Genomic DNA, 18,558 nt, shown 5'->3' with positions numbered 1-18,558 from the left:
CCACAGGACTCAGAATTCCTGGGTTGTTTGCCTCCGTGTCTGGGTAACGTACTGTCCTTTGAAATGACGGGAACTTGGCCCTGCTGTGTCTGCAGTATAAATATCCAGCGGCTCTCTTACCCTGTTTCTCTCCCACTATGCGCTCTGCCTTTTACTTTTTTGTGTTCGCATTGTGTAAATGTCTCTGTCGCCAGCCCTCAGTCTGAATAGCCTTCATGCATATAGAGTAGGACAGCCAGTGTGTGTGTGTGTGTGTGTGTGTGTGTGTGTGTGTGTGTGTGTGTGTGTGTGTGTGTGTGCGCTAAAACGTCCTGCAGTCAAATGAGCACAATCTGTTCAAGATAAAAATACTGTAATATAGAAGAATTAATGCCTCAGGAAACCTCTCTGCAGATCTGTTGTCTCACCCTTGAAAATCTGGTTTGTAAATCAGAGTGAACCCTCCGGTTTAAAGAGCGTCCCATTAATGCCGCTCCCCTTCCTGCTCCGTCCGCAGGGAGGTCGCCCAGATCGACCAGTTCCTCCAGGAGACGGCGGCTCGCGAAGCCAACGCCAAGGTGCGCTTGCAGCAGTTCATCGAGGAGCTCCTGGACCGGGCGGACCGCGCCGAGAAGCAGCTGCAGATCATCAGCAGCTGCGGCACCACTCCGAACGGCAGCCTGGGGCGCTGCAGCCTGCAGGCCTCCAAGGGCAACGGGCGCCAGGTAACGCACGTGAGGATACGCAGTGATAAAGTGACGATCAGAACACACTGTGAAAGCACACTGTGGCTTCATTTTGTGGACCGTTTCAACCTGATTTTGAGGCTAGGTTTGTGTGGTTGTGCGTGATATGCCGGCCAGTGCGCTACCTGGTCTGTAAAATGATATAACCTCATGATTTCATAATTGGACGAGTCTCTGTTTGTGGCGGCGCTTTTCCCTCTGCCGTCCCAGCTTCGGTACATCACCGCTGTCAACAGGACTTTTATGTGATGTTGCAGGAAAAAGGTTTAGCCTCGTGATGAACCGGAGAGCTGTTGTCTAGATAATGCAACATGAAGGATATCTGGGTGGATGGAAAATGGTTTAGAATCTTGAAATGAACATTTTAAGACAGAGGCAGGAAGCACTGCTCCTGAAATTGTTCTGACACATTAAATGTTTTAAATCCAATCATTGGCTCGATAAAATGAAAGACGATCATGATCAGTGATATTTGTTTTAGCAGACTGTGCTCTTGCCAGCTGCAGCGATTTCCTTCTGTCAAGCCAGTTGAGCATATGTAAGGTCAAATACTGACGTTCCACGGTGAGGACCTTCCGGTTCACTCTGAAGATTGAGGTCAGGCCTTCATTTTTGAAACATCTGAGTATTACACTTCTAAATGCTCCTGGGAGGTGAGGGGATTTGAAAAGTGAAGACTTCACCACAGTTGTTAAGCACCTCACTCCTACTTGGAGTGATGCGTAGGAGTGACCTTTTACAAAAAAAGCTTCAAATAATTAAACATTTCTAGGAAATAAAAAAAGTCTAATATATTTGTAGTATTTAAAGAGAGCATGTCAGAGAGGAAGTGCTGCAAACTGAACTTTATTCTTCACTACACTTAAACATTGTTATGCTTTTAAGCCACTGTTCATGGCTCTCAGTGTCGCCTTATATGGGAAATTAGATCATCGGAGAAAAGATGCTGACACTCAAATTATAGAGTACTAGTGAAAAGGCTCAAACTAATTTTAAATTTCCGTTTTTCATTTTCTCTGTTCATTAGAACAAAATAAAAAGGAGACGGACTCTGTTTGATATAACAAATCAACAATAATTTTCATTATGACTTAACAGATCCTGAAAGTTTTACCTTCTCTGGATGGACGGACAGCTGTTTGTCGGCTCTTTAACTCCAAGAGGCAGAAAACACCTGCATGGCAGTTCGGTGGCTGTAATCAGTTCTTTTGCCAAAAAGCAGCCCTTCAGAAATATGAATCATTCAGCCGGTAAACTGTGCAGGTCACTCCTTACAGCAGTGGAGCACACGCTGGCTTTGCTATTGACTTTTCACTTTATTAGCGACCAGCACTTGATAAACACTGCAGGTTCTTATTCATGTTTCACAGTAGTCTGTTGGATCTGTGGACATCCTGTATAATATTTCACTGGTATCAGTGTGACCAGTAATCTTGAGCCATTGGGGAGATCTACCGTTAGGCTGAGACCTACAGATATTCAGTGTGTGAGACGGCGTGGCGATCGAATCATGCCTGCTTTCCAAAGGATTATAAAGGTGGGACTCGTGTTCACAAGGTGACACACGCGACTCGATCCCTGCCTGTTTAGCATTCAGCATCAGAGCTGCTGCTGCAGAGTGCGCCTGACCAGCGTGTACGCTCATAAAAAGACATCTATTGCTGCGGAAACTGCAGTTCAGCTCTTCTGTCTGGGTTCAGTGCTTGAACTGTACCAGTTCTCTCCTTCGATCTGCCTTATTACACAATAATTAGAAGGGAAAAAAAATATCTCACAAGCAGGCAGCGTCTGTTCTTAAAATGTCACTTATTCAAATTATTATCCAACACTTCCAGAGAAAAGGTGACCTGCTTCACATTGCACAAATGTGTGTGCTGCCATGGAAACCGGTTCTTGCTCCAGCTCAAGGTTTCAGCATGATTTTTAATGTGATGCGAGATGCTACAGATCTGCCTGACAGAAATTCACAGCTTTATTATTTGAGTGAAGCTGAGTAAATATCTGTTGCTTGGATCGCCGTCGCTGAGCGCGGAGATAGCGTCAACCGGACGGCTCGGCTCGCTGATGCGATGTGTTCATACAGTCGCTGACAGCAGCATCAGGTCAACATGACTGGGAGAAACAGATCGAGGTCTTTCCCAGGAGCCTTTCTTTCTCATAATTTCACAACTTTAGATTAGCAAACATGACATAAAGGAGAAAGTGGAAGATAAAGCTAAAATTTCCAAAAACAAAAAAGACTGGATGTACAGTTTCTTATGTTTTAAGTTTAGTTAGACAGCCATCCGACCTGTGATTGACCTCAAATGTCTCTCAAACCAAGCAGCCTCTATTTGGGTTAAACGTCTGTCACTTTCATGACTGCATGATTATTATTTAAAAAAAAAAAAAAACTGAATAATTGACGTGACAAGTACAAGTGCAGAGTCACACACTGCCTGGCACCTTGTGTCACTGTGAAGGGAAGCCCAGAGATGTCACACACTCAACCACGCACCTTCGCCGTCAGAGTCTTCATTCCCCTGTACGGAATGAGAAGGTCGCCCGGATCTCCCAGGAGAGCGGATGTAGAGCTACAGAGGTATTTTAGGACCGGCAGTGAGAGAACGACACGGATAACTTGTTCGTGAAACACTTCAGGTGGTAATTCATGTGTTATTAGCTCAAACTGATAGTTGTGTTTTCTAAATATTTGGCGTAAAGTAGATATTAGAGCAGAAAATAGAGACACATGTGCCACCAGAGTTACCGTCTGATGAGTGTTTTATCAGCTCTGGTTCTCATGGATGTATTCAGGTCTGTCCTTGCTGCAGTCTCTACAGGAACAAGAGCCCAAATGCTGTTTGCCTCTTTTCTCAGAGGTCCGTTTTCCCTGGCAGCGGGCCAGAAACAAGCTGCGCGAGTAAAAAAGCAAAGGAAAAAGGAGAGGCAGTGGCCGTGTCTGTGTTTGTGCTCATTTTCCCTCAGTGGCTCGTTGCCGGTCTGGTACACAGAGTTCCACCTGGCACCACTTTACACACACACACACACACGAGTGCACAGGTACCTTTGAGTGATGTGTGAAAGAGTGACTGGGAGGATTTTGCAGTGAGTGAGAGATTGCACACCTACAACCAGAAACATTTAATAACTCTCACCTGCTGCCAGAGATACATCCAAATATTTTATATTGTCGGGGCGGGGGGGGAGCGGAGTGTCTTTGCAGCGCTGCAGAGCGCTGATGGGAGGAGTGACCGACCTGCCACTCAGGTCCATTCGACATGTTGACTGCAACAGCTCTGCTGTGATGGAGGGTTTTTCCAGTCTTTTGGTTCTTGCTCATGATTATAGTGACTTCCCTGCAGTCGTTTTATTAAATTTAGTGTGGCCAGGCTTCATTAACCGCTAATACAAAAAGAAAAAAATCATCTTACACACATATAAAATGATTCTCTCCTCCACAGTGCTTCTGCCTCCTCATCTCTCCTGTTTCTGTCATGGAGAACTATTTTTTTGTTTGTTTGTTTGTTTCTTTAAATATAAAATATTATCTCTATTACAGTAAACCCATGATATTTTTTTTACAAAACACTTTTCCTGGGAGTTTTCTTTTTTTTAAGTTTTAAGTGACATCTATGGGTGACACAGTGACGTAGAGGTCGGTCCTTTCACCTCGCAGAAGGAAGTCCCGTGTTTGATTCTCCCTGTGTTCTCCTGAAATTTTGGTGCAGTGGAGAAGTGGTTTGCACTGCGCTGCCTCTGCTGTAACACCATAGAGAGAAATGCTGGCTGAAGCTGCTGTCGGTGTGCAGGTTTGTGTGGATGATTGATAAATGGAGAATTTTAAATGTGTGACCCTAACTTGGATGGAGCCGGAATAAATTTGAATGGCTGACCTTCTGACTGGTGCTAAAGCCAGAATATAGAGCTTATATTTTACTGCCGAGACTAATGGAAAACCATTTATTTGTTTGTTATAATAAAGCAGTTATGCTCGTTAGTTCTGCTGGCCTCAGTCTGTGGGGATGTCACGATAGAAAATGTAATAGAATAACAAACACAGGAGGACTTTGATTGTGGCAAACATGAATCCACACAAACAGCACAAAACAGGACATTTTTGTTTGATGGTTTATAAGCAGATTTTTCCTGGGAGCATTCTGCTGCTCCTCCCATAAATGCATGTTCTTGACACGTTTCAATAGTTTTAAAGAGAAATAATGGGTTATCCAGTAATACAAGGTGTTGGTGACTTTGTATTAATTGTATTCTGTTTAATGAAAGTTTGACGTGCCTCAGCCAGAGGTATGTTCTGAAAACCGTCCACCGATAACTGACAAACATGATTTTGTTGTCTTCCCTTCTGGAATCATTTAAACGGTAATAACGGTCAAAACTTATATACAGGTTTTATTTGTAGAACAAATTAACAATGGAAGCAAAAAAGTGTGTTTTTCAGTTCAGTGCACATTTATTTATATAGAAAATACAACAAAAAATCATCTTACTGCTCCTAATGTTCAAAACCCTGACAGTCCTGAGCAAAATATGAGCTGGAATAAACAACAGATAGAGAAAAAATACCTCCGCTGTCCTCCGACAACTGACTGCATGAAGGGTAAAAAGAGGAGAAGGCTCGGTCTGTCAGCAGTCTGGTTTTAGGGCAATACGCTTTGAATACGATGCTGTCGGACCTCTGGCACCTTTGTCAAAATGCCGAAAAACTGTACAACATGGGAGCTTAAACTTGTTTTTTGTGTTTTGTCCCTCCAGAGGAACTCCAGCCTCTCTGGGAGCACAAGGGGAATGTACCAGGTGTCAGAGCGGCGGTCGTCGCCCAGCACAGGGTAAGCCACCGGCTGCTGCAACACGTCTCACACCGGCTCAGCCTGACATGTAATCAGTCCAGAGCTTCGCCCTGCTGCAGCGGGCTTCATGACGCTCCCCTCCCTGGTATTTTTAGGCAAGAAAGAAAGATCTCCAAGCTTTTATGTACCCCCTCAAACGCAGCGCGATTAGGAATCTGTACTTTTTGTGCCGTATCATCAGATAACTGCGAAGTTGTGTGTTGATTCTCGTGTTTGTTGGTCCAGCAGGAGGTTTTATTGCTCTTGGCTGTCGATGAAAGTACTGTAGCTCATTTTTCTCAGCGACGGTAGTGAAATCCAATCTGAGAGCTGTTGAGACGGAGTCCCCGAGCTTCTGACCACGACCACCGCTCTCGCTGGCCGCAGCCTCTGAGAGCAGTGAGCTCTGTGCTTAAATGTTTGCGAGCGCAGTGGAGACTAACATTTACTGTGAGAAAAAAAAAAAACAACTAACAAAACAAAACCCCCAAGAAAAACTGCAAAAAACAGGTCAAAGTGCCACATTTTAAAATATGTTATTTTCTTTTTTCCTTATACTGTGTTCTTTGTTTCATTTCCAAAATTATTGCTACAATGTATAAAATATATATTTATAAAATGTATCAGATTTGGTTTTTTTTAAACAATTTCATGAAAAATGATTTGTTCTTTAAAGTTAGTAGTGACACATCTAAAACAAAGGGGTCGGGGGTTCGGGGCCATTAATAAAAATCTGACACATCACAGAGTTTTGCTTTTATAGCGTGAGCACAGTTTGTGAGAGTTACAAGAATAACTGAGACATTTGTGTGAAAATGAGCCCTGGAGCCAAATCGGAGAGTTTCATTTGTGAAACAAGACTGCCAAATGTTTCTTTGGGTACATCTTCTTAAATGTGAGAATTTGAATTTGCTTTTTTTTTCTTAAAGTTTCATTTCTGTTTTGCCTTCATCAGTTCTATATGTCAGGGTACTTCACCAAAACGCGTCACTTCGAGCTTGAACTGTTTGGCTTTGGATTGCTAAGTCGTTTATGTTTTTTGGGAATTTTCATAGAACCTTCGTGTGTGTTTTTATGTTTTTTTGTGTGGAAAGTATGAGGCACAGAGCTGTGTGATGGAATAGGTCCCATTTTTAGTCAGAGGCTCTCACTTTGTGGCAGCGCTCAGACGCAGGTGGGACGTCTCACTACATGAGGCGCGATTGAAGTATTTCTGGGTCTCGGTTGGAGACTGCAGCCACATGGTCGTGCCATAATCTGACTAACACCCCTGTCATCCCCAGTTGGTATGTGAACGTGTTTCCCAGTGTGACGTCAAACTGAACCTGCCAGGCCTTCCCCATTAAATCACACACACACACACATACATGCACGCACACAAACAACTTTTCACTACTCCAGTTTGTAGTTATAAATATAATTTATGTCAAGATGTTTTTTTCCCAAAGAAAAATCATCTTCATGCATTTCCACTCAGTCCGTTTGGGGTCTTGAGATCCTCCTTTCACTCGTGAAAAATACCCTCAGATACTCAAACTCCTCCACCTGGAGAAGGTGCCCCCTTTACCTTTTTAGATCCAGGTCAACTTCTGGGTCAGGATTTGGTGCGGCTCTCTTGTACCTCTTGTAACTTTGTGAGTTTGTTCATTCATTAGATTCAACTATGAAAAATGAAACAAAGATATTAAACGATTGTTCATTATTCCTGGTTCCAGTCCTAACAGTTCCTCAGAACCACGCAAAAAGAGGCTCCAGCACTTATGAAAGCCTCACTGCAGATGTCAGCCGACCTCTGTATTTTATAGGCAAGGATAACAAATACCAGTGTCCCATAAATTTTCCTCATCCGAACTTCTGGCAGCTGCGAGCTGCTTCTGCAGGTGCACCGAGACTTTGAGGTTTCACAATCTCTCTTCATACCTGCTGCAGACTGAGTTGCAATTCCCACACTGTTTAAACAAATCGACACTGCACTAAATGTGGTTTGTTTTTTTTTTCTTCAAAAATCTACATTTGTAAGTATAATCCATCACTGAGAGTGCGAGTAGCTGGCAGTCCCCATTTTTCACACCATACCCAGATGAGAACAATGCTTCCAGGACATAAAATCTTCCGCTCTCCGTGTTAGTCTGTTCATATTGATTCAAGCATTCGTAAACAACACAGTACAAGGAGACGAGAGGGAGCGTGTTTCTCAGCGATTATTGAGTAGCTATATATGTTTACACTGGGATGCTAATGTGCCTCGTGGACGCGCTCGGAGATCAGGTTTCTTCTCGCTCAAAGGAAATGTTTCCTCCGCTCTGTTACCAAGCACCCAGTGAAGTGGAAGCTGTCGGAAGGCTCTCGTTATGCGATGGCAGTCGAGCCGACATCACCTTGCGTGCCGCACATTATGCCGATTTAATGTTGACAAAACAATAAGGCATGTTGCTCATGTCGGTGTTTACCTGGAGCTCGTCAGACTGCAGCGAACCAAAGACACCACTGTTCCCATTTCGCAAGATCTGACCTTGTATTTTTGGCACCATGTGCATTTTAAACCTCCTCCATGCATAAAGAAAGCATCACCTGTTTCGCTTTCGTTTTGAATGCTTTGCAACACAAGGAAAAAGAGGAGGCAGCAGCGAGAGAGAGAAGAATCAGAGAAAAATGCCCTACTTTTAACAGGCTGGTGTTTGTAACTGCTCTTTTCTCATGTGAGCTGTGAGGTTATTTTAAGTACTGTATCAGTTTGTGCATGGATGGAAGCTGATTTTTACTGCAATTAATTTACTTTACACGTCCTCTGAAATGCCCCTGCTTCATGCCAGTGGTTTGTGGACTTTAAACTGTGACTTTAACACTAACTGTGATATATTTACCATAGATTTTGTGTTTACCAAGCAGTAAGTATTATTGTCTGACTTCTTGTTGTCTCTCTTGGTTCGGTCAAACAACAACAACAACCTGACAACTTTACAGAGGTGTTTATATGTAAATGAGTCAGAGCTGCCAACTGTGGCCGCACGCTAGATTCATAAACACAAGGCTTTGCTCTTCTTATTTATCTCAATAACAGAAAGTCAACACACACATTCCCCTGAAGATTCTGGTAGTGGCTTTTTATTAGGTCTCTTCAGTCATTATTCAGCCTGCAGTTCATGTTGTTATGAGGCATTCAAGCATTTGATTATCCTTAAAAATAAAGTATATTCATAGTAAACCCTCCCACCTCCTGCTTTCCCACAGAGCATCTGGGAGGGTGAAGTCCATGTCGCAGGGTTCTGGAGGTTACGACAGCGACAGCGTGGAGATGCATCCCATGGAGGAGTGTCCCGAGGCCCAGTACTACCACATGCAGTGCCGGCTGGGCGACGCGGGCTACGAGCGCTCCCCCGGCTGCGCGTCGAGGAACTGGGGTCTCCGTAAACAGGCCATCCAGAACTGGCAGCGGCGACCTTACAGGAACAGCACCGAAGGCGAGGAGGGGGACGTGTCTGACGTCGGATCCCGAACCACCGAATCCGAAGTGGAGATGTGGGAACAAGAGAGGAGAGCCGTGGCCGAAGTCCAGCAGTCCGCCGCACCCTATCCTCACCACAGCAGGGCGGCGTACCGCCCCAACACAAGTAAGGGCTCTCTGGGAAAGCTGTTAAGAGCACTAGAACTGGTTATTCTTAGAAATCCCCATCATGCATCTCACATGCTCCCTCTGCAGTCTAATATCCAGCCAGCGGCTCAGACACATGGGAGCAAGAGTTCACAGAAGAAAGGGCTTACAAAATAACCATAGGGGACGCCATAGGGGAATGTGGGTCAGGTCGAGTTGTTCCAGTTGTAATATTTTGCATGTCTCACTGACCGAAAAAGCATATTCTCCAAAATCTCATGTGAGCTGATGGAGGGAGGATTCCTCAGCACATTCCTGCATATCTTTTAAAAGCTTTTGCTTTTGCATTGCAAGATATGATTTTTAACAAATTTTAAGACTGCTGCTGCAGCAGCGCTGCTCTTTCCCACCTGTTGAGGGGTTCATAAATACAAGGTGGGCCCGGGGCGGTCCTGGAGGGAGCGGAACCGGGCCAAAGATCTGTGACAAATTCGCTTTGAACGGCTTATAGCTTCCCCATTAAATGAAACGCTCTCCTCCACGTAACGCTCAACATGTTCCTGGCATTCCTCTGCTCTGACGCTGTTCTCCTTATTGGGAGAGTCTCTGCCAGGTTTTATATGGTATGTATCTGCATGACCACAGGTTTTTTTTTTTTTTTTTTTTTCCTCAGCGTGCAAAACACACAGCCTGGCTTTTTTAGTTCATTTGGAAATCTTGAGCGTAGGTGGCGCGTGTATGTGTGTGTGTGCGTGCGTGCACGTGCGCGTGCATGATGGTTAGAGGAAGAGAGAGTGAAAGTGTAAGCAATGGTTCATAGCCCTGATGGTTTCAAGCAGACGCCTTCCAAGGCCAGAGATGAAATGAGTCATCTGAGAGCAATCTTGCTGGGAGGAATAAACCGGGCCTGGATTGGACACATGGCGTCAAGGAATAGATAGCAGCAGAAAGAAGTAGAGGGAGGAAAAAAAAAATTATGTAATTTCTGTTGTGGTTTCGTTGAGGTCTGGCGCCACCATGTGACAGAATGTCTGTTGAGCAGTAGTAACTGAAGATTTGAAAACCAAGCAGCAAAATCAAACCTTTTCCTTTACAGTACGTGCCTGGGAACAACCTGCTCCTCCTTTGATGAGTCTTCTTCTTTCCACAGGTCGGTCTGAAGGGCTCTACAGTAAACCCTGTCGCCACGAAAAGAGCCCGTCCAAATCAAATGAGGTGATCAGTCCGGAGATCCTCAAGATCCGTGCGGCCCTCTTCTGCATCTTCACCTACCTGGATACTAAAACGTTGCTGAGAGCTGCTGAGGTCTGCCGCAACTGGAAGTTTGTGGCTCGCCACCCCGCAGTGTGGACCAGAGTGCTGCTAGAAAACGCTCGCATTTCTTCCAAGGTGCGTGTTTCACGTCAGGGGTTATCAATATTAAGAAGCATGCGGGACTCTCACTGCATTAATGTTTTTATTTCTCCTTTAGTTTCTGAGCACATTGTCTCAGTGGTGCACACAGACGCACTCGCTAATCCTGCAAAACCTCAAACCCAGACAGAGAGGCAAGAAGGAAACCAAGGAGGACTACCTTAAAAGCACACGGTGAGGCTTAATTAACGCAGCACTATCTACTATTTTGGCTTCAAAAAGCATGTTGCTTTGCAAAAGAGTGATTTGTGCAACTTACCTAATGGTTCCTCAAACACAGACTGATGAGACATGTTGTTACTTGCATATTGCTGGGAATATTACAGGATTAAAAAAAATAAAAATAAAATTTGACCTGTGTGAAAAACTCCGGTGGGCTCACCACCCACCGAGGGAACCGTAGGGGCCGGGTGCAGTGTGGATTGGGTGGCAGCCGACGGCAGGGTGCCCGGCGACCCGATCCCCGGACACAGAGACTGGCTCTAGGGACATGGAATGTCACCTCGTTGGCGGGGAAGGAGCCCGAGCTTGTGAGGGAGGTTGAGAGGTACCGGCTAGATATAGTCGGGCTCACCTCCACACATAGCCTGGGCTCTGGAACCCAACCTCTCGAGAAGGGCTGGACTCTCCACTTCTCTGGCGTTGCCCGCAGTGAGAGGCGGCGGGCTGGTGTGGGTTTGCTTGTAGCCCCACAGCTCAGCCGCCATGTGTTGGAGTTCACCCCAGTGAACGAGAGGGTTGCATCCCTGCGCCTTCGGGTCGGGGATAGGTGCCTCACTGTTGTCTCGGCTTACGGGCCGAACAGCAGTGCAGAGTACCCGGCCTTCTTGGAGTCCCTGGGAGGGGTGCTGGACAGTGCTCCGACTGGGGACTCCATTGTTCTACTGGGGGACTTCAACGCCCACGTGGGCAGCGACAGTGAGACCTGGAAGGGGGTGATTGGATCGCACGGCCTCCCCGATCTGAACCCGAGTGGTGTTCTGTTATTGGACTTCTGTGCTAGTCACAGTTTGTCCATAACGAACACCATGTTCGAGCACAGGGGTGTCCATAAGTGCACTTGGCACCAGGACACCCTAGGTCGGAGGTCGATGATCGACTTTGTTGTCGTGTCATCTGACCTCCGGCCGCGTGTTTTGGACACTCGGGTGAAGAGAGGGGCAGAGCTGTCGACCGATCACCACCTGGTGGTGAGTTGGATTCGCTGGCGGAGGAGGAAACCGGACAGACTTGGCAGACCCAAACGTGTTGTGAGGGTCTGCTGGGAACGTCTGGCGGAACCCTCTGTCAGCATGGCTTTCAACTCCCACCTCCGGGAGAGCTTCTCTCATGTCCCGAGGGAGGCTGGGGACATTGAGTCCGAGTGGACCATGTTCTCCACCTCCATTGTCGAAGCAGCTGCTCGGAGCTGTGGTCGTAAGGTCTCCGGTGCCTGTCGTGGCGGCAACCCCCGAACCCGGTGGTGGACACCGGAAGTAAGGGCTGCCGTCAAGCTGAAGAAGGAGTCCTATCGAGCCTTGCTGGCTCATGGGACTCCCGAAGCAGCTGACGGGTACCGGCAGGCCAAGCGAACTGCAGCCCGAGCAGTTGTGGAGGCAAAAACTCGGGTCTGGGAGGAGTTCGGGGAGGCCATGGAGGAGGACTATCGGTCGGCCTCGAAGAAATTCTGGCAAACCGTCCGGCGCCTCAGGAGGGGAAAGCAGGTCTCCGCCAACACTGTTTACAGTGGAGGTGGGGAGCTGCTGACCTCAACTGGGGATATTGTTGGACGGTGGAAGGAATACTTCGAGGACCTCCTCAATCCCGTCGCCACGTCTTCCGTGGAGGAAGCAGAGGCTGAGGTCTCAGAGGTGGACTCGTCCATCACCCAAGCTGAAGTCACTGAGGTGGTTGGCAAGCTCCTCGGTGGCAAGGCACCGGGGGTGGACGAGATTCGGCCTGAGTACCTTAAGTCTCTGGATGTGCAGGGACTGTCTTGGTTGACACGTCTCTGCAACATCGCGTGGCTGTCGGGGACGGTGCCTCTGGATTGGCAGACCGGGGTGGTGGTCCCCCTGTTTAAAAAGGGGGACCGGAGGGTGTGCTCCAACTATAGGGGGATTACACTCCTCAGCCTCCCCGGGAAAGTCTATTCCAGGGTACTGGAGAGGAGGATCCGACCGATAGTCGAACCTCGGATCCAGGAGGAACAATGCGGTTTTCGTCCTGGCCGTGGAACAGTGGACCAGCTCTATACCCTCCATAGGGTGCTCGAGGGTTCGTGGGAGTTTGCCCAACCAGTCCACATGTGTTTTGTGGATTTGGAGAAGGCATTCGACCGTGTCCCTCGTGGTGTCTTGTGGGGGGTGCTCCGGGAATACGGAGTCCGGGGCCCCTTGTTAAGGGCCGTCCGGTCTTTGTATGACCGGAGTAGGAGTCTGGTCCGCATTGCCGGCAGTAAGTCGGACCTGTTCCCGGTGCATGTTGGACTCCGGCAGGGCTGCCCTTTGTCACCGGTTCTGTTCATAATCTTCATGGACAGAATTTCTAGGTGCAGCCAGGGGCCGGAGGGGTTCCGGTTCGGGAACCACAGGATTTCATCTCTGCTTTTTGCAGATGATGTTGTCCTGTTGGCTTCATCGAACCCGGACCTACAGCATGCACTGGGGCGGTTCGCAGCCGAGTGTGAAGCGGCAGGGATGAGGATTAGCACCTCCAAATCCGAGGCCATGGTCCTCGACCGGAGGAAGGTGGCTTGCCCCCTCCAGGTTGGTGGAGAGACCCTAGCCCAAGTGGAGGAGTTCAAGTATCTTGGGGTCTTGTTCACGAGTGGGGGACGGATGGAGCGTGAGATTGACAGGCGGATCGGTGCAGCGGCTGCAGTGATGCGGTCGTTGTATCGGTCCGTCGTGGTGAAGAAGGAGCTGAGCCGAAAGGCGAAGCTCTCGATTTACCGGTCAATCTACGTTCCCACCCTCACCTATGGTCATGAGCTTTGGGTCATGACCGAAAGGACAAGATCCCGGATACAAGCGGCCGAAATGAGCTTCCTCCGTAGGGTGGCTGGGCGCTCCCTTAGAGATAGGGTGAGGAGCTCAGTCACCAGGGAGGAGCTCGGAGTAGAGCCGCTACTCCTCCACATCGAGAGGAACCAGCTGAGGTGGCTCGGACATCTGTTTAGGATGCCTCCTGGACGCCTCCCTAGGGAGGTGTTCCGGGCATGTCCCACTGGGAGGAGACCCCGGGGAAGACCCAGGACACGCTGGAGAGACTATGTCTCTCGGCTGGCCTGGGAACGCCTCGGGATCCTCCCAGAGGAGCTGGAGGAAGTGTCTGGGGACAGGGAAGTCTGGGCATCCCTGCTGAGACTGCTGCCCCCGCGACCCGGCCCCGGATAAGCGGTAGAAAATGGATGGATGGATGGATGGAAAAAGCTGAAGTGCAGGTAGGCTGAGCGGCGTGCGAATGACTTCTTCTGTTCTGTCTGTGTTTTTATGTTGACCTTCGCTTACATTTCCATCTAAGTGGCTGTCTGGAGGAGGGTCTGGAGGCGTTGTTAAAGGCCACGGGAAGTAACCTGCTGATTCTGAAGATTTCACACTGCCCCAACCTGCTGACTGATCGCTCCCTCTGGCTGGCCAGCTGCTACTGCCGAGCCCTCCAGGCCGTCACCTACAGGTAGGCCAGCCGCCTACACCCCCTCTCCAGCTCTCCATCGAGCCCCAAACATTTTCTGTTATGTTCCACCGACCTCAAAAATGCCCTGAAATCCTCTAATATGTTGACTTGTAGGAGTGCCACAGACCCAGTGGGCCAGGAGGTGATCTGGGCTCTCGGAGCTGGATGCAGAGACATCATTTCCCTGCAGGTGGCTCCACTACACCCATGGTAACGCAAAGACAAACCTACCAGTTTCTTCAAATACTGTGACATTCAAAACAGAATTCTAATAAACTGATTTTCTCGAATGTTTGTGTCTTGAAGCCAACAACCTGCTCGCTTCAGTAACCGATGTCTGCAGACGATCGGGAGATGCTGGCCACACCTCCGCGCTCTGGGTGTGGGTGGGGCCGGCTGTGGGATTCAGGGTCTGGCCTCTCTGGGTAAACATTTCTGATAGAATATTCTAAGCTGCACTGGGGTGCACTCCTTTCTCCTTTAATATCAGCTCCAGTGCATTTCTTACGTTTCCGCCACATTCTGATGTGCCACATCAAAAAGTGTTCACTTTTGACATTTTTTATTTATTACATTATATTTTTTTTTTTCTTTCCATTCATGAGAACAGGTGTATTCATGCATTCAGCTTATAGGCCTGAATTTCAGCTGCAGCCAGCTCCGACATAAACAAGTCCTCATGTCCTGGAGTGACCTCTACTATATTTTCCCTCCTTATCTTCCCCATCTGTGCAGCGAGGAACTGCATGCGCCTGCAGGTTTTGGAGTTAGACCACGTGAGTGAAATCAACCAGGAGGTGGCAGCAGAGGTCTGCAGAGAGGGACTGAAAGGCCTTGAGATGCTGGTGCTCACCTCCACCCCGGTCACCCCGAAAGCCCTGCTTCACTTCAACAGTGAGTTTCAAAGAGTCTTCTCACAGTGCGGCGGGACGCTGAAAGTAAAACGTGGTCTCCTGAATTCACCTTTTATCTTCTAATGGTGTGAATTTTGGTTGGCTGTCATCATTTGTATATATTATGAATGTAGGAATTTAATGCATGCATCAATCTTATGTAGGTTCTGCTGTGCTTTAAATAACTCTGTTACAGAGACGTTGGTAAAGTCTTGTTTAATAGAAATAATGCACAACTGCTATTGTGGGTTTTTTTTTTTTATGAATTTTGTCACCAGGTGTTTGTCGTAACCTCAAGTCCATCGTGGTCCAGATTGGAATCGAAGACTACTTTGAGGACCCCAACAGCCCGGAAGCCAGAAAGTTGTTTGATGAGATGGTGAACAAGCTGCAGGTAACAGTTTGACTCACATCCTCCTCATAATCACACTTGGAGACGTAACAGCTGACTGGCAGTTTCAGAACCATAAGAACAACCGCAAGCCGCTGCTGCTTGGTGATTTCACACTTTGGATTTACAGGCCTTATCTTCAACTTTACATTTTCAGAACCAAAGATAGAAAAACCAATAATTAAACGGTCATGATAAGTTGTATTTTGTTCTTTCAGCCGTTCCTGAAAGGACAGTACACTGACCTGGTCAGCTTTAGATTGCCATTAATAAAAAAGTTGAACTTTGAAGCTCTTTGGCATTTTTATTGCTTTTGGGACATTTTGACCACGTTTTATTTTGCTATAATTTGATAGAATTTACATGCCCTTTGACCACATGTGGAAAGATTGAGATTTTGCATTTTTTTTCATGTATTGTGTGTGAAAATTAAGAGTTAAACAAATCTAGCTTTGTGAAAAATAAAGTAGTCTGAGCCAAAAATAGATCACAAACATATCCTAACACACCGAACTGGGCAAACTCAACATTTTTCATCTAAGTTGTGTTTTGGGGTTTGTGAGATTTCCTTTCACATGAAAAAACAAACTTCATCTTAGTTGTTCTTTCCGCTATCACAGATTTGACGGCTCAATAAAATGCCGCACCACTAGAAGTTGATCATTTCCTTTGGTGCTACATTTGTTAGGGATACGCATTTGTGGGATAAGCAGGAGAGCTCGTGTGGGTACGCTCATGAAAAATTCAAGAAATCTCCCCTGTGAAAGTCTGCTTGTCTTGTTAGAGTGAATTAATAAACCAAACACACTTCCTCTTGCATTCCGTGCCAAGCATCGAAGGCTGTGGAGTCCCACAATTGTATTGATGTTGAAATAAGTCTATTTACAGTTTAGTCTTTGTGAGTATCCCATTCAGTGGCTTTCAGCAAGCGTTCTAAAAGGAGCAGACAGCTTCCTCTCATGTTTAATCATCCCGTTTTTCAAAAGGGGTTCTGTAAAGGTGAAGCTCTATGAGAAAGCTAGTCGTCCTTAAGCTGCTGCGTCTCAGCCTTTCACACCCATCAGCGATTGTACTCTTACTGTCGATGAAAGGAAACTCAGCATGATGAAATTGGTGGAAACTGAATGTTGTAAATATTAGACTGAAGTTGCTCATCCTGGCGTGCGATCCTGACGCCGGTCCTTGTCTTTCACCTTTCAGGCTCTGAAGAAGCGACCTGGCTTCTCCAAAATCCTCCATGTGAAAGCAGACAGCCTCTGCTAACGGCTCTCGTGCAGGTTCAAGAGCGGTGAGAGAGAAAGGCGTCGTCAGGGCTCCAGTTGATCCAAAAAAAGAAAAGAAAAGAAAAAAAAAGACCCTGCTGTTCTGAGCCCTCTTCATGGCATTGAATGCATCTGCAGCACCAAGAAGATGACAATGACAGACTAGGATCGAGGCCTGCTGTGCAAATCCAAAACAGATACAAACTCATGAAATCTGAAACATATATCTCTATAATAACGGTCCGACTGCGGACTGTCAGTGATGAAATGATCCGGATGAAAGGTGTTTAAAGGTAACAAACTCTGCAGATATCAAAGCTCTCGTTTTTAGGGTAATGTTTTGGTTGGATCTGGACGGTGCTTTCAGCACAGAGTCGGATCCGTTTCTGGAACTGCCTGGAGTCGGCTGAGAGCGCATAACCCAACCTCCTGCGTCGACACACAGACCTCGGACTACCTTCAACACCGACAGCTCAAAAGCAAGAATACAAAACCTTCCACAGAAGTGCATAAACAAGCGGCTCAGAAAAGATCTGTTTCGATCAGCGGTCGACAGCAGCTTCGTGTCGGTGTGTGTGCAGACGAGCGAATGCATAAAGAGACTGATGAAAGATCGAATTGCTGTATTTCGTCCAACCTGTCCCGAACGCTGAGCGGCTCTGAACTCCTACTGCTTCCACGCCGGACACATGTTGTGCTGCACCTTCTCCAGGCTCCGAGGAGAGAGCAAGGACAGCCCCCATCAACCCCCCCCCCCCTCCCCCCGTAACACACAAACCGTGACAGTCTTCTGCATGACCGCGATGCATTCACGTCTCTTTTACCACTTTCTGCTTACTCGTACGGACAGTTACCCCTTCAGCAACCTGGATTCAGTGTTTTGGACCGTTGTAGTACAGGCGGAGCTTCTCGTGCGTCAGACAGTCGGACTGGGCGTTGCAGGTGCCATTTGTGACCGTGTCTGTCCTCATTGCAGTGAGCATTTTCTCCAATGTGCCATTAAGGAGGGTGGAGGTTCCACATGAGGCAGACGTTTATCCTCTTCAGTCAGACGTTGCTCACGTTTATTGAACCTCCACTCGAGTGTGACTGACTCTTACTGAACACGAGGTGTTGCGTTTCATATAGAACAGTCTTGGGGTTGTGTGAAGGTGTTGTCGTGTTTGTATATCATCTGAGTTTCATACCTACTAAACAGTGCCAATTCTATTCGGAGAGCTGGCAGCGGTTGCGCTCTTGTACAATCCTAATTTCTATTCCTCGGCTGATGTCCTCTGCCTCCCTCTGCTGGCGTTTCCACGCGGCGAGCTGGCTGGCGGCCAGCTCGCCGAGACGTGACACTTGTTCCCTTTTTGCTGCACGGAACAAGTATCACCATAACTGTTTTGCAGAGCTCAGTACCAGGGGATCAGGTCCTCAGTGTCACCTTCGAATTAGGTAACTGGTTTGGCTGCAGTTTAGCTGACTGTATTAGTAGCAATATGTACAGTAGAGGCACTTGCTGTGCACGCTTCTGCACCCAATCCTATTGATTTTATACAGATCGGTTTGTTAACGCACACAGCTTCTCGCTCAGCTTCTCGAGATGGGATCTAAACCAGGTGTGTGTCACGAGCGAGAAAACACCCTTGGTGATGTGTTGGCTGAAAGCCGAGGGTGTGAGTGGAGGAAAAGTGTGTGTTCTTCAGGCATACAGGGCCAAACACGTCAACGAAGAGGCAGGACACTTCACTTCTAGAACCTGAACCACACAATGGACCAAAAGTCAGGATTTTCTCTGCTTGTGTGGATTTTTAATG

The 18,558-nt window shown here is 47.4% G+C and overlaps 1 protein-coding gene across 1 annotated transcript in view; it reads left to right on the top strand.

Moving 5' to 3' along the window:
* LOC115390014 (F-box only protein 41-like) overlaps positions 1 to 16,806 on the top strand; it is a 39,893-nt gene extending 23,087 nt beyond the window's left edge. The window contains exons 3-13 of the mRNA XM_030093666.1: positions 497 to 704; positions 5,478 to 5,551; positions 8,783 to 9,162; positions 10,294 to 10,532; positions 10,615 to 10,730; positions 14,061 to 14,213; positions 14,328 to 14,423; positions 14,520 to 14,638; positions 14,949 to 15,107; positions 15,385 to 15,500; positions 16,698 to 16,806. Of these exons, the coding sequence (XP_029949526.1) occupies positions 497 to 704; positions 5,478 to 5,551; positions 8,783 to 9,162; positions 10,294 to 10,532; positions 10,615 to 10,730; positions 14,061 to 14,213; positions 14,328 to 14,423; positions 14,520 to 14,638; positions 14,949 to 15,107; positions 15,385 to 15,500; positions 16,698 to 16,760 (1,723 nt within the window). The 3' untranslated portion in view covers positions 16,761 to 16,806. The remainder of the gene's footprint in view (positions 1 to 496; positions 705 to 5,477; positions 5,552 to 8,782; positions 9,163 to 10,293; positions 10,533 to 10,614; positions 10,731 to 14,060; positions 14,214 to 14,327; positions 14,424 to 14,519; positions 14,639 to 14,948; positions 15,108 to 15,384; positions 15,501 to 16,697) is intronic.
* The last annotated feature ends 1,752 nt before the right edge of the window (positions 16,807 to 18,558 follow it).

The sequence above is a fragment of the Salarias fasciatus genome, chromosome 6 (assembly GCF_902148845.1).
Source record: "Salarias fasciatus chromosome 6, fSalaFa1.1, whole genome shotgun sequence".
NCBI lineage: Eukaryota > Metazoa > Chordata > Actinopteri > Blenniiformes > Blenniidae > Salarias > Salarias fasciatus.
The sequence above is the reverse complement of the archived record's forward strand: the minus strand, read 5'-3'. Positions and strand labels throughout refer to the sequence as shown.